Source organism: Phodopus roborovskii, unplaced genomic scaffold, assembly GCF_943737965.1.
Source record: "Phodopus roborovskii unplaced genomic scaffold, PHOROB, whole genome shotgun sequence".
NCBI lineage: Eukaryota > Metazoa > Chordata > Mammalia > Rodentia > Cricetidae > Phodopus > Phodopus roborovskii.
In genome coordinates this window covers 35,123,333-35,137,880 of record NW_026126480.1, presented here as the reverse complement: position 1 = coordinate 35,137,880, position 14,548 = coordinate 35,123,333, and the positions used below count along the sequence as shown (strand labels likewise).

At 46.4% G+C, this 14,548-nt stretch overlaps 1 protein-coding gene across 2 annotated transcripts; it reads left to right on the top strand.

Annotated features, from left to right (window-relative positions):
• Positions 1-155: 155 nt before the first annotated feature.
• Positions 156-13,974, top strand: Cln3 (CLN3 lysosomal/endosomal transmembrane protein, battenin). Of its 2 annotated transcripts, none has more exons than XM_051192965.1 (16): positions 156-467; positions 649-762; positions 910-991; positions 1,892-1,988; positions 2,751-2,819; positions 3,399-3,478; positions 3,582-3,667; positions 4,299-4,371; positions 4,456-4,599; positions 6,283-6,395; positions 8,528-8,574; positions 8,648-8,716; positions 8,798-8,853; positions 8,969-9,062; positions 13,420-13,560; positions 13,641-13,974. In XM_051192965.1, the coding sequence occupies exons 2-16, from the start codon at positions 717-719 to the stop codon at positions 13,758-13,760; spliced, it is 1,317 nt and encodes a 438-aa protein (XP_051048922.1). In that variant the 5' UTR covers positions 156-467; positions 649-716; the 3' UTR covers positions 13,761-13,974. The 2 variants fall into 2 exon arrangements, with proteins under 2 accessions (XP_051048922.1, XP_051048921.1); XM_051192964.1 differs by having other exon boundaries at positions 589-762.
• Positions 13,975-14,548: the final 574 nt, after the last annotated feature.

Here is a 14,548-nt window from a genome sequence, read left to right as displayed (position 1 = left end):
ACTCTGAATTTGCTTATTTTAGTTCTTTACAACTGTAAGGACAACAGATAAGAAGGACCTGGGGCTGGTGGTAGCCTTTGCTCCCAAGCAGAACTAGTCCTTGGGGAGTTGGGTGAGTCGCGGGACAGAAGTAAGAAAGTAGCCATATTTGTTTCAGGCAAGTGAGGGCAGCAGGAAAGAAGCTGAAGCCTCTCGCGCCATGACTAGTACTGGCATATTTGGCGGCTTCTAGAGTGCCGCTTTTCATGGTTCCATCTGTGGCTCCCACCGTTCCAGTTCAAAACCAGCTCTTCCAGAATTCTTGCCCTTTTCTGACTCCCCCAAGTTTGGGAAGACCGAAGGCGAAAACAGGACCCGGAAGTCTGGGGGGGGCAACTTCTAACCACGTGATGGGAGAGGCACTGACACTGACACGTGACCCTCCAACCTGCTACTTTACCTTGTGGAGAGCTCAGTTGCTCTTAAAGGTACAGGCCCGAGGGGGCGGGGGCTTTGCTTTAGAGGGGCCGGAGGCGGGGTCGACGGGTGGGGCGTGGGTGGACACGAGGTGGGAATCCGCGGATCTGTTGATGGACGGTCCCCGTGTAGCAGACAGCCGGACCTGGGACTGACCCCGGGGCGTTGATCCTTCACACCCACCTGTCCCAGACCCTTATTGAAGCCAACTCTGAACACACGCTGACTCTGGGCCCTTTGGAGGACCCGAACTCGATGCTATGGGAAGCTCTGCGGGCTCGTGGAGGCGCCTTGAGGATTCCGAGAGTGAGTGCTCTTGTTAGTTGGCTTTTGAGTGCCCCGCAACGCTCCTGAGGAGCTCGGAAACTGGCCCGGCCCCCGCAACAGAATACACAGCAACCGGGCCGTGGCGGACTGGAATGAGTGGTGGGTCATGCCTTCTCTTCGTTCCAGGGGAAGAGACCGACTCAGAGCCCCAAGCCCCTCCTCCGTTGGATGGCCAGAGTGCCCAGTGGAAGAATGCGGTGGGCTTCTGGTAAGTAGTCTGAGAGTTTTGCAGAAGTGCGACTGAAACAAAAAGTGTGAGAGTCAAGCTGAGAAAAGCTATTGAATCCACAAATACTGAGTCTGACTGGTTTACCCTTGGCCACCGGTGAGCTTTCAGAATTCCATTAAATTACCACCATCACATATTGATCAGAGCCTCTCACCATCTGTAGAGTTATTAAATGTTTTGCTCTAACCAACTCAGTTGCAACTTTGTTTTGTTTTTGTTTGTTTGTTTTTTGTTTTTGTATCTCAGGCAAGCTTTAAACTCTATGGGCAGTGGAGGCTTGCCTTGAATTTCTAATCCTCCTGCCCTTGCCTTCCACTACAGGCCTGTAGCACCATGCCCAGCTCCCCATTGTTTTTCTTTGCAGTGCAGGGTATTGAAAGCAGGGCCTTCCGGGTGCTCTTGGAGCGCTTTACCTGTGAGCTATGTCCACAGTCCATTTGCTTTTACCTAGCCCTGAGCACAGCTCTGGGAGATGACAATAAGAACAATATGCTTTATGGATCAAAAGGAGCCCTGGTATTATTTTGATTCTTCTAGAACTCTTGAGGTCAGGTGAGAACTTGCCTCCATTTTACATAGGAATTCACTAAGGTCACAAAAATAAGAAGCAACTAACTTGGGTTTCAAGTCCTGGGTACTTCTGTTGTACAGTATTGGATGAGAAAGCCCCCAGAACTGAATCTTAGTGCCAGCATAGAAGAAAGAATAGTCAGATATCTTCCTGGGAGAGGCCTTGGAGACTAGCCAAGAGCTGGTCTAATCTCAAAGCCTGTATTTCTAACCCTGACTCTGATGTTGGAGAGAGAAAAATAAAGGTTGGCATTTGAATGGTACAGGTAAGGGAGAAAGCTGGGAAATGAAGATCTCTCCTCATTCTAGGATCCTGGGTCTTTGCAACAATTTCTCCTATGTGGTGATGCTGAGCGCTGCCCATGACATCCTTAAGCAAGAGCAGGCATCTGGGAACCAGAGTCATGTAAGTGAGTCCCTTTCCACCACCACTATGTGATTAGTTCCTATGGGACTACTAGGGACTCACCCAGGGCCAGAGGTCCCCTGAAAAACTCGTGAAGTAGCCAGGGGTGGGCCAAGGGATGCAGGGAGTCCTTAGTCTCCCATGCATCAGGGCAGGAGGGATCCTGAAGAGAGCAACCGGTACCAGGCTGGGGAACTCAAACAACTGGCTGTGTAAGCCCTTGTTTTTGTGGCATGTTTTGTCACCTGGGCTCTGTTGACAATTAGGGCTAGGTGACTGTTGTGAGTTTGTCCTACACATTGTAGGTGTTTAGTAGCATCCCATGCTTCTATCCACTAACAACCAAAAATGACAGCCAAGAATGTCTCCAGATGTTACAGATGTTGCTGGCATGTAAAGTCATCCCCTGTGCAGAACTTCTTGTCACAATGGTCTAGAAAATGCATACTCTAAGAGGAGCAGCCTCCACTTTGCAGGTTCAGTAGGGAATTTGGCCCAAGATGAGATTTTCCAGAAACCCAGATTTCTGTATGAATGCTCTTAAATGTTATGTCCATCTTGTGGGGGGGTTTCATTGGCCTCTGGGCCAATAGTTTGAGATGTTTATAAAAACTATCCTTCTTTGTGCACATAAAAATACTAAGGCCCCAAGAAGCCCATGCCTATCCAAAGTTATCTGTCAACCTAGGGCAGAGCTGGGATTGGGCCTTGTTTATTTAACCTCTTGCCTCCTCATAGGAAAGATTTTCTTCTGTCCCATAGGTGGAGCCAGGCCCAACACCCACGCCTAACAGTTCATCTCGATTTGACTGCAACTCCATCTCCACAGCTGTGAGTACCCAGCTGAGATCCCCAAGATCCAAGCCTTTGTACCTTCATTCCCTCTGTACCCAGTCAAGATTACAATGACCAAGATTGCCACTGATGCCAGGCGGTGGTGGCACACACCAGGCAGTGATGGTGCACACTTTTAATCCCAGCACTTGGGAGGCAGAGGCAGGTGGATCTCTGTGAGTTCAAAGCCAGCCTAGTCTACAGTGTGAGTTCCAGAACAGCCAGGGCTACACAGAGAAATCCTTCTTGGAAAAAAGAGAGAGAGAGAGAGAAAAGACTGGGACTGTGTCCTTTCTGTGAGTGGTAAATAGCAGCTCGGGTAACCTTCATGGTAGTGTGCTTTGTGAACAAGGCACTGCACGCTTCCCCTTTGGGGATGAGGAATCTGAAGCTCAGAGCATGTAAATGCCTTCACACCCATCAGAGGAGCCCAGAGCTGGGAAAGCTGGGAGTAAACCCAGATCTGTCTTAACTCCAGAGCCCGAAGTTGCTACAGGTTCACTGGCTGGCTCCACACTGGGTTGAGAAGGTAATCTCTGGGAGGGTCCAGCCTCTTACTGTGTTCTCCTGTCTCAGGCGGTGCTTCTGGCAGACATCCTTCCCACCCTTATCATCAAACTCCTGGCTCCTCTTGGCCTTCATTTGCTGCCCTACAGGTCTGAGTCAGGGTGGCAGGAGGAAAGCAGAGAGGGGAGATAGCCAGGGGCTGGTGAGGCTCGTATGGAGGTGACCTTCTACGTTCCTCTCATCTCTTCTCAGTCCCCGGGTCCTTGTCAGTGGAGTTTGTTCTGCTGGAAGCTTTATCCTGGTTGCCTTTTCTCACTCAGTGGGGTTAAGCCTGTGTGGTGAGTATGCAGCTATGTGAAGTGGATGGGCTGGAGAAGCCTCCACAGTGTGCTGTGGGGGGTAGTCTCCCCAGATTCCCAGAGTAAAAGGATGTGTTTGTATCCCCAGGCAACTACTAGTGATGTTTGTTCGGGATACAGATACACACACACTCTTGTAATTCTAATACTTGAGAGACAGGATTGTGAATTTGAGGTTAGTCTGGGCCACATAGTGAGTTCAAGGCTACCTTAAGCTGCACAGCAAAATCCTGTCTCAAAAAACAAGGAGAGTTCCAGGCCAGCCTGGACTATATACTGAAACCTTGTCTCAAAAACAAACCTGCTAGAATTCACCAAACAGAGTGGGCTCCAGACACAATTTGGAGGTATTAATAGAAAGAGATGGATGGACTTGAGTATAGATTGGGTTGAGCAGGGTTGAATAATTGGGAGGATGAGGATGGATGGGTACAGTCTCAGAGAAGACATGTGGAGGAGAGTGTGGCTCTTTCAGATGAGCCTTCCAATCTGTTCAGTGACAGATCTGTTTTTTGCCCACTGAGCTGATGGGAGAGATGAGGCTGTAATCCAACACCATAGGAGACTGTGACTTTCAGTTAAGGCCACCATGTGCTTTTCTTCACCCCAGGAGTGGTTTTGGCCAGCATCTCATCAGGTCTAGGAGAGGTCACCTTCCTCTCACTCACTGCCTCCTACCCCAGGTAAGCAGGCTGGTCAGGAAGGAAGGGGAGAGGTGTGCCCCCTGCTGGTTCCCACCTTCCTAACTGCTCCCCTGTTCTCCTCAGCGCTGTGATCTCCTGGTGGTCCTCAGGTACTGGGGGTGCAGGGCTTTTTGGATCGCTGTCTTACCTGGGGTTCACCCAGGCTGGCCTTTCCCCTCAGCACACCCTGCTTTCTATGTTGGGAATCCCTGTTCTGCTGCTGGCCAGGTGAGTGTCCTTGGGCCCAAAGGACTAAACTATGGGAGGAGGAAAGGAACTTGGTCCTGATCCAATCTTCAGATCTCTTCAGCTTTGTATGGATTCTGGACTCTGGACAGCCCTCAGTTTGAGTACCAGAGTGGGCATGTGTTGGCTCTGGACAGCTTCACTCCCAACCCTCAGTTGTCTCTATAGCATCATAGTGGCTGTCCTTTCGTGTCAGATGTCAGATGATGAATGGGAAGCATCAGCACAGCGAGGGTCTGAGACTGGACTGGGACTGAGTACACTCGGTGTGTTGTCTGTGTGTAGTAGAAAACGTTGCTAGGCCAGGAGTGGTGGCTCACACCTTTAAACCCAGCACTCAGGAGGCAGAGGCAAGTGCATCTCTCTGAGTTTGAGGCCAGCCTGGACTACATAATGAATCCCAGGACAGCCAGAGTTATATAGCGAGACCCTGCCCACACCCCCCCCACTCCACCCCCAAAAGAAAGAAGAGAGAGAGAGAGAGAATTAACTAGCCAGTTAAACCTGTAACTTCATATTATAGCTCAAGACTGCTGTGGGGTGTCACCAGCACTGCTCAGACATGGGTTTAAGTCAATAAAAAGTATTTATTAGCCTGCTGACAACTACACTGGGAGTTCCTGATCCCAGTGTAGCACAGAGCCTTTCTCTGGGCGAACTTTTAAGCACAGAAACTATGGTTTGGGCTGACATACTTCAGTTAACAAGAACAGTTAGCCAGAAGCAAAACTACACAAGCTAAAAACTGAGGTTAGTACATTTAGAGACTTTCCCAGAACTATGAATTTGATGGATTATGTCATTGTTTTAGTTTTGGCAGGTGGTGCTGTCTGTGTGCTGAGTTTTATAGCCTGAATGGCACTTCCATCATAGAATCAGTCATGCTGAGGTCTGGGGGCCTGTTCCAAGGACAAAGCCATATAGGAAAAAGAAGTCAGGATGTGTGTAGTGTGAACGCTTACAGTCCTAACACTTGGGAGGCTGAAGCAGGGGGATCACGTGTTGGAAACCCTGGCTCAAAAAATAAACATTGATAATTGGATATGATGGCAAATGCCTTTAATCCCAGCACTGAGGCAGCATAGGCAAGTGATGTCTGTGAGTTTGAGGCCACCTGATCTACATGTCAAGCTTCAGGCCATCCAGGCCCACATAGTGAGACCATGTCTCAGAAAAGCTAAATACAGGAATAAAGGCCATGATCATACAGGCTCTGGTTAAACTCAGTGAGTCACACACACACACAGACTTGAATGTGAGAAAGGAACCTGTGAGGTGGGAGAGGTCACAGGCGTGGGAAGAACAGGAGAGGGTGGAGTGAGAGAAACCAGAGTGCAGCAGACATATGTATAAAAATACCAAGGAACACACTTAATAAAAATTACTGTAAAACAATAACTATATGAGAAGTGGTACTAGAGCAGTTGTTGGATAATGGGAACAAAGAAATGGAATTGAGCTGCTGCTGCTGTGGACCCAGTCAAGTGAGGTCCCTGGGTAGAAACAAAGAGCCAGAGTTGGGTTCCAAAGGATGCATTTGTCAGCATTTGAAGCTTTCATAGCACAGGGTTGGCTACCTTAAAGGCTGTTGGAACCCCTGGAAGGGTGTGGCCTTTCTGTTGGAAAAGAGCTCACACTGACTGTTGCTTTTCTGTTCCATTCCAGCTATTTCTTGTTGCTCACATCTCCTGAACCCCAGGACCCTGGAGGGGAAGACGAAGCAGAGACTGCTGCCCGGCAGCCACTCATAAGCACTGAGACCCCAGAGTCAAAGCCAGGTAGGAGACAAAGGCCCTCCCAAGGTCACTTTCCCCTTGGGGTTTTGGTCTCAGCAGTGGACACAGTTGAGACTGGGTGTACAGCTTTGGGTGGAAGCAGTCATGTATACTTACTGACCACATGCCAGACATTCCAATTGACGAGACCAGTTGTATTTAAGGTGAAGAAATGAGAACATTTTCACAGAACATAAAATAATATAGAGCCCAAAGTGGTGGTGCACAACTTTAATTCCAGCACTTGGGAGGCATGCACAAGAAAATCCCTATGAGTTAAAGGCACCCCCTGGTCTATATAGGAGTTCCAGACCAGCCAGGCCTAGATAGTAAGACCCTGCTTCAAAAAAAAAAGAAGAAAGGAACACACACACACACCACACACACACACACACACACACACCACACACACACACACACCACACACACACACCACACACACACCACACACACACCACACACACACACACACCACACACACACACACACCACACACACCACACACACACACACACACACACACACACACACACACACCCAGAAAATGACAGTTAAGGAGACCAGGGGGTGATAAGGGCTCTCTGCTTTACAGAAGGTTCTAAGAGGGTTGTTTTAAGTTTTTGTTTGTTGTTGTTTTTTTTTTTTTTTAAGGTCAGCTCTGGTCTACAGTGCAAGTTCCAGGACAAGCAGGACTATACAGAGGAACCCTGTCTCAAAGAACCTGGCCTAGAACTCAATCTGTAGACCAGAATGGCCTCAAATTCATAGATCCACCTGCCTCTTTCCCAAGCACTGGGATTAAAGGCTTGCACCACCACACATACCTAGCTAAGATTTATATTGATGTTTATTTATGTGTATGTGTTCCTGTGAATTTATAGTATGGATGTGTTGTGGGCCAGCAAAGGCCAGAAGAGAGCATCAGATCCCTTGGAGCTGCAGTTACAGGCAGCACTGAGCCCCCTGACGTTATTGATGTATGATGTTGGATGCCAATTCTAGTTCTCAGGATGGAGCAGCAAGTGCTCTTTTTTCATTTTTCTTTCTCTTTTTTTTTTTTTTTTTTTCCTTAATTATTTGTTTCAAGACAGGGTTTCTCTGTGTGGCCCTGGCTGTCCTAGAACTTGCTCTGTAGACCAGGCTGGACCCGAATTCAAAGATCCACTTGCCTCTGCCTCCTAAGTGCTGGGATTAAAGGTGTGATTTACCACTACCCTGAATGAGACTCTATTAAAAAAAAGAAAAAGAAAAAAGAAAAGAAAAAAGAAAAAGAAATAAAATAAAATGGAAAATAACCCTCTTAGAACTTGCCAGCAGCAAGTGCTCCTAGCCATCCCTCCATCTCTGAGAAAGCCTTTCTTTCTTTATTTATTTAATGATTTATTTGTGTTTATTTTTATGTGCATTGGTGTTTTGCCTGCATTATGTCTGTTGGGGTGTTAGATCCCTTTAGTTGTAAGCTGCCATGTGGGTGCTGGGAATTGAACTGCTGTTCACTGGAAGAGCAGCCAGTGCTCGTAACAACAAGCCAGGCATTGGTGGCGTATGCCTTTAGTCCCAGCACTGGGGAGGCAGAGGGAGGTTGATCTCTGTGAGTTTGAGGTGGGCCTGGTTTACAGAGCGAGTTCCAGGACAGGCTCCAAAGCAATACAGAGAAACCCTGCCTCAAAAAACCAAAAAGAAAAAAACAACAAAGTTTATTACTGGGTGGTAGTGGGGGGTGGGGTGAGCCCAAGAAGGCTTTTTGAAGGACATCTTTGGGCTGGAACTTGGCTGTCTGAAGACATCCTTGTGGATGACTAGGTGAACATGTTCCATCCAGGCTTAGAAAACAGCTCTGGCTGAGGCCTTGTGACAGAAAAGAGTCTGACTATTTTAGAAACAGAAAGCACGGCCAAAGAGTTTGGAATGGGGTCAGCAGAGAAAAGCTGTACACTGATCTACAGTCTGCTCCTCTTTTAAAATCAGTGTGTGTGTACATAGTATGAAATTTATCCTTTTAGCCACTATTAAGTGTGCAACCAGCACCATTTAAATACAAACATGCTGTTGTGATGGCTGGATGCTTGCTGCATGATGCCATCCAGCTAAGCATTCAGTGTGCAACTTCCTCCCCCTTTCTCCCTGCTCTCTAGGATCCAGCTGGGACCTATCGTTCCAAGAAAGGTGGACAGTGTTCAAGGTTTGGATGACTGTGAGCGCCCTGTGAGGAGCCTCTGCCTCCTGCTTTCCACTTACCTCTTCCACTCTTCCAGGGCCTCTTGCGATATATCATCCCCTTGGTGCTGGTATACTTTGCCGAGTATTTCATCAACCAGGGACTTGTGAGTGAGGGGTGCTGGGAAGGGGGTGAGGGAGGAGAAATAGGACTCTACAAATCTCCACTTGTGTGGTCTTTGCTGCAGTTTGAGCTCCTCTTTTTCCGGAACACATCCCTGAGTCACGCTCAGCAGTACCGATGGTGAGAGAAGTTGGCAGGTGGGCTGTGGGCTAGAAGGACTCTTCAATGTTGGGGACCTAGGGTTAACCCATAGGCACCCAGAGGAGCTTCCTCATCCTCCCTGCCTCTACCTCAGGTACCAGATGCTATACCAGGCTGGCGTGTTCGTTTCCCGCTCTTCTCTCCACTGCTGCCGAATCCGTTTCACCTGGGTCCTAGCCCTGCTGCAGGTACTGCCCTGCCCTGTTCTTCCACTCTCCCAGCACCCCTCACTCAGTAGAAGATAGTAGTATACTCTAGCATTTCTAAGTATAGCACTAAACAGCATCAGGGCTCCACATAAAATGTGTGGTGGCATCAGAAGCTGGTCAGACTTATGGGCAAATACCAGTTTCTGTACTGAATAGCTGTGTGACTCAGTCTGAACCTCTGATGAGCCTCAGCTTCCCCAGGGAGAGACCAGATGTGGTGGGGCAGGATGTGTACCTCAGTGGCAGAGTGTTTGCCTAGCCTGTTTAAGGCTATGAGTTCCATTTCTGGTACTGTAAAACTTAAAATATCTAATAGACGTGGGCAAAGAACTATTTCTTATGCTGTTTGTACAACAACATTGAGGAAAAAATGGAAGAGTCAGATTTTTCTTTTTGGGGGGGGGGTTATTTTGGTTTTATTTGTTGCTTGCTTCATTTAATTTTTTTCTTCTTTGTTTTTGAGACAGGATCTCATTGTGTTACTCTGGTTGGCCTGGAATCCAATATATAAACCAGGCTGGCCTGGAGCTCTTAGATCTGCTTCACTGATGCTGGCATTAAATGCTTGGCCCATCATGCCTGGCCTTTTGCTGTTTGCTTGTTTCTATGGTTCTTGTGATTGAACCTGGGGCTTTGTGCATGCTAGGTCAGTGCTCTTACTGAGGTATTTCTTAAACCTTCAAACTTGTTACTTATTTACTTTTACAACTTAGAAAGTTGTAATTAGATATTTATTCATTTGTTGGGGGAGAAGGGACTTGCCAAGTAGTGTGTGTGGAGGTCAGCAAAACCTGGAGAATCGGTCCTCTTCCACTTGTGGGTCTTAGGGATCATCAGGCTGGGGAGCAAATGTTTTTACCCAGTGAGTTATGTCAGTCCAAGCCTTTTATTTGGAGGCAAATCTTTTTGTGTTTGTTTGTTTGGGGGATTTTGTTTGTTTTTTGAGACAAGGTTTCTCTGTGTAACAGCCTTGACTGTCCTGGAACTCACTATGTAGACCAGGCTGGCGAACTCATAGAGATCTTCCTGCCTCTACCTCCCAAGCACTGGGGCTGGGATTTAAAATGTGTACTTTTTCTTTCTTCCTTCCTTCCTTCCTTCCTTCCTTCCTTCCTTCCTTCCTTCCTTCCTTTCTTTCTTTCTTTCTTTGTAATAAGGGGATGTTTATGTATTTTTACTATGTGTTGTGTGTGTGTAATGAAGGGTATGCATATACTGACCTGAATATAGAAGCCAGAGAACAACTTTTAGCTGTCTCTCCTCCTTCTACTGGGTTTTTGGGGTTTGTAGGCTTTGTTACTTTGAGTTTCTATGTGTATGGGTGGTTTTGTTTTGTTTTGTTTTTCCCTGCATGTGTGTCTATGTACCACATGCATATAATGTCCACAAAAGCCAGAAAAGGGCATGGGATCTTCTGAAACTAGAGTTACAGATGATTGTGAACTGTGGGTGCTGAGAACTGAACCCAGGTCTTTTGGAAAAGCAGCCAGAGTCCTTAACCATTAAGCCATCTCTCCAAGCTCCCATGTTTTATTTTTTTAATGCAGGGTCTCATTGTTGCCCAGGCTGATCTTGAACTTGATGATCCTCCTGCTTTTGTTTCCAGAGTGCTGGGATTTCAGATTTATGCCCCTATACTTGGCTTGTATCACATTTTAATCAATCAAAATGTATTTCATGATGATTTGCCAACACTTTATGCAAAGAGACATATTTTCAAATCAGATGGAGGCATACTGTTCTTACATACAAGGAAACCCGGGTTTCTTTCATGTTAGGTTATTTAGAATAGAATCAGTGGCATTTTAGTCAAGTGAGTGTTTTTCATCAGTGAATAATTGCTGGGAGCAAATTCAGCTGCCCTTGGCAAACAGAGATCTGTGGTTCTTAGTAAACAGGGCTTTTTGTAGCAGTCTCCCAAGAGGAACCTCACACACCAGCATTCATCTAGAGATCTACAGCCCTAAAGTGACTTTTAAATCTCTGACTACAGGTTCAGCATCCCTAATGTAAACATCTGAAATGCAAAATACTAACTTGTATGACATCACAAATCCAAATTGCACACCATGTTCATGAGAAAAATTACTGCATATATAGAGTCACATGTATAGAGTATGCATGAAAAATGAATTTCACAGTTAGACTTGGCTCCTATCCAAGATCTATCATTATGTATGTGCAAATATTCCAAAGTTCTAAAACAAAACACTTCTGTTCCCAAGTATGAAGGGATCCATTCCCTGCATTACAGTAAAGTACTTTACCCTTGACATTGAAAAACTCAATTCATGGTACTAAAGAGATGGCTCCCCAGCTAGAGGTGCTTGCCACCACGCCTAGCCACCTAAATTCAATCCTTGGAATCTACATGGTGGAAGGAGATAATCAACTACTGAAAATTCTCTGATTTCCACAAACATGTGCACTGACACACACACACACACACACACACACACACACACACACACTTGTACACTCAAAAACAAAAACAAACAAAAAAAAATGTGCTGGGCAGTGGTAGCACACAACTTTAATTCCAGCACTCAGGAGGCAGAGACAGGCAGATCTCAGTGAGTTCAAGGCCAGCCTGGTCTAAAAGTGAGTCCCAGGAAAGCCAGGGCTGCATCAAGAAATTCTGTCTTAAAAAAACAAAAATAAAAACAGTAAAAGGGTTGGGGGGGTGCAAAGTGTTTCAGCATGTGCAGAAGTGTACATATACACCAAATAAATACAATAAGTTTTTAATGTAAAAAAAAAAAAAGAACTTAATTGTATGGTGAAATTCAGAAATATAAATTATATTCTGAAGTTCAGACAACAGCCTATAGCCTCTGAACCTGCTGTTGAGCTGATCAGTGCTATTAGCCCAAGGCTAAGTCAATGGTTGTCAGCCATTTGTAAGTGGAGATTCTGGATCTTGCTGGAAGTGTCAGGTTACAGTCTGAGGCGTGGCCTGATTCCTGAATCCCTACCATTGCCCATAGTATCAGGCTTCAAGCCACAGGTGCAGGTCTGCAGCTCTGCCCCTTGCATCTCTATCACCATAGTGTGTCCTTATGCAGATCTCTGAGCTGTCCCAGACTGACTCAGTGATAACGTTAGAAAGAGGAGGCCTTCCTGGTCCCTGGCTAACACATCTCCAGTTAATTCTTTGTGTGTGGAGCCTATGCGTCATCAGATGGTGACCCACACTGGAGGGAGGTCACACAGTGTCCTGGAATAGCAGAACACTCCTGAAGAACCTGGGACAGAGGAGGGATGGCATCTTCAAGTGGGGGATCGTTCTTCAAATGAGAACATGAAAACTGGTTTCTCAACTCCAGTACTCTTAACATTTTTTGACTTTTTGAAACTAGGTCTCAATGTATCCTTGACTGGTATGGAATGCATTATGTAGACAAGGCATAAGATAAAAGAGAGAGATCTGCCTGTCTCTACCTCTGGAGTGCTGGGATTAAAGGCATACTCCACCACTCCTGGCCCTCTTTTTTTTTTTTTTTTTTAATGTATATGAATGTTTGCCTGAATGTGTATATGTAAGCCACCTGTGTGCCTGGCATTTGTGGAGGCCAGAAACGGTGTCAAGTCCTTTGGAACTGGAATTACAGATAGTTGTGTGCCACCATGTGGGTGCTGGGAACCAAACCCAGGTCCTCTGCAACAACAGCAAATGCTATTAATCGCTGAGCCATATTTCCAATTTTTTGTGGTCTTGACATTATAGCCTGATAATTATGTTGTGTTGCTGTCTTATACATTGTGGGTGTTAGCATTATCCCTGGCTAGATACAGTGAGACAGATAGGGAGTCCTATTGTTAAATGACTCATTGATCTCAGCCCAGTAGTTAGGGAAGAATAGAGGATGTTCAGGGGAGCTCTGGAGTTCTGAAGATAAGACTCTGGTAGAGTATTTGCCTGTGAAGCACAAGGTTCTAACTTAGATCTGCAGGAGGACAGGGCAGTCTAGGTATGGTTCATGCCATCAAGAAAAAAAAAAAAAAGAAGAAGAAGGAAATGAGATGGCCAATAATGCCAATAACCACAGGTGGGAATGACTCGGATCCAAGTTGAGAGATCACCAGTGAGGGATGCTTGAGGAGCATTCCAGACTAGAAATTATGGGAGCAAAGGAAGGGGAGGAACCTACAAGGTGTTGGGATGAGAACGGACCACCAAGATTTCAGGGTCTTGCAGGCCCAGCTGGACATTAGAATCCTACCCAGGCCTGTTAGTCCTTTCCTCCCCCAGTGTCTCCTACAGCAACTTTGAGACATGCTACCTCCATGCTGTGCTGTTGCCCAGTCTCAAGCCTCCACTTCCTTCTGCCCACAGTGCCTCAACCTGGCCTTCCTACTGGCAGACGTATATTTGAGCTTCCTGCCCAGCATCTATCTTATTTTCATCATCATTCTGTATGAAGGGTTCCTGGGCGGAGCTGCCTATGTGAATACCTTCCACAACATTGCACTGGAGGTCTGTGTCAGTTGGGCATGGGCTGTGGGTGGCCTCAAGAGTCTTGTGGAAAGCCTAACCCTTGTTCTTTGCTCTCCTAGACCAGTGACAAACACCGAGAGTTTGCCATGGAGGCTGCCTGTATCTCTGACACCTTGGGAATCTCCATGTCAGGGGTCCTGGCCTTACCTCTGCATGACTTCCTCTGCCATCTCCCTTGACATGGGTTGCTCAGGATACACTGACTTGCAGGCAGATGAGCTCACATCTGTAAGCTCTGCTACAGACCTTCCTAGCTAGGCTGGGGAGTGGAAAGAGCTACTGTCCTGCCCTACTTCAGCAAGAAGCCTCCATTGTTTCCCACTCCTGAGCTGGTCTCTGGGAGTTTTCCCTCAGCCTTATGCTCTTCTAATAAATGCTTATTTTATTAATTTACCTTTTGTGCAGTGTAGCAAACTTTATTGTCAGACTACCTTTGAATCCCCAGCCCCCAAGTAATGACAGGGAGCCTTACTATGAAAGCTTGGCCTTAGCTTAGGTTTTGTCCCTACTAGCTCTTACAACTCAATCGACCTGCTTCTATATCTACCTCCTATCATGTGGTTTGGGTACCTCTCCTCTGTACTGTGTGTCCAATTTGTATGTATTCCTGGTGTCTCTGCTTTCTTCCTAGCATTCTCTCTCTTCCTGGAAATCCTGCCTATTCTTTCCTACCTAGCTTTTGACCATTCAGCTCTCTATTCAACCAGTCACAATAATATATCTTCACACAGTATACATAAATATTCCACAACAGTGCAGTCTATTTGAAACTGAAAAATTATGTTAGCCCACTTTGGAATATATGTTTATGAATGTACAAAGCATTTCAGAACAGGTGTTGTGGCACACAACAGTAACCCCACCACTTGGAAGGCAGGAGAATAGAAACTTGTCACTGACCTGGGATATGGAGTGGGATTCTGAGGACTAAGGCTATATATAGTTCAATGATAGTGCACTTGCCTAG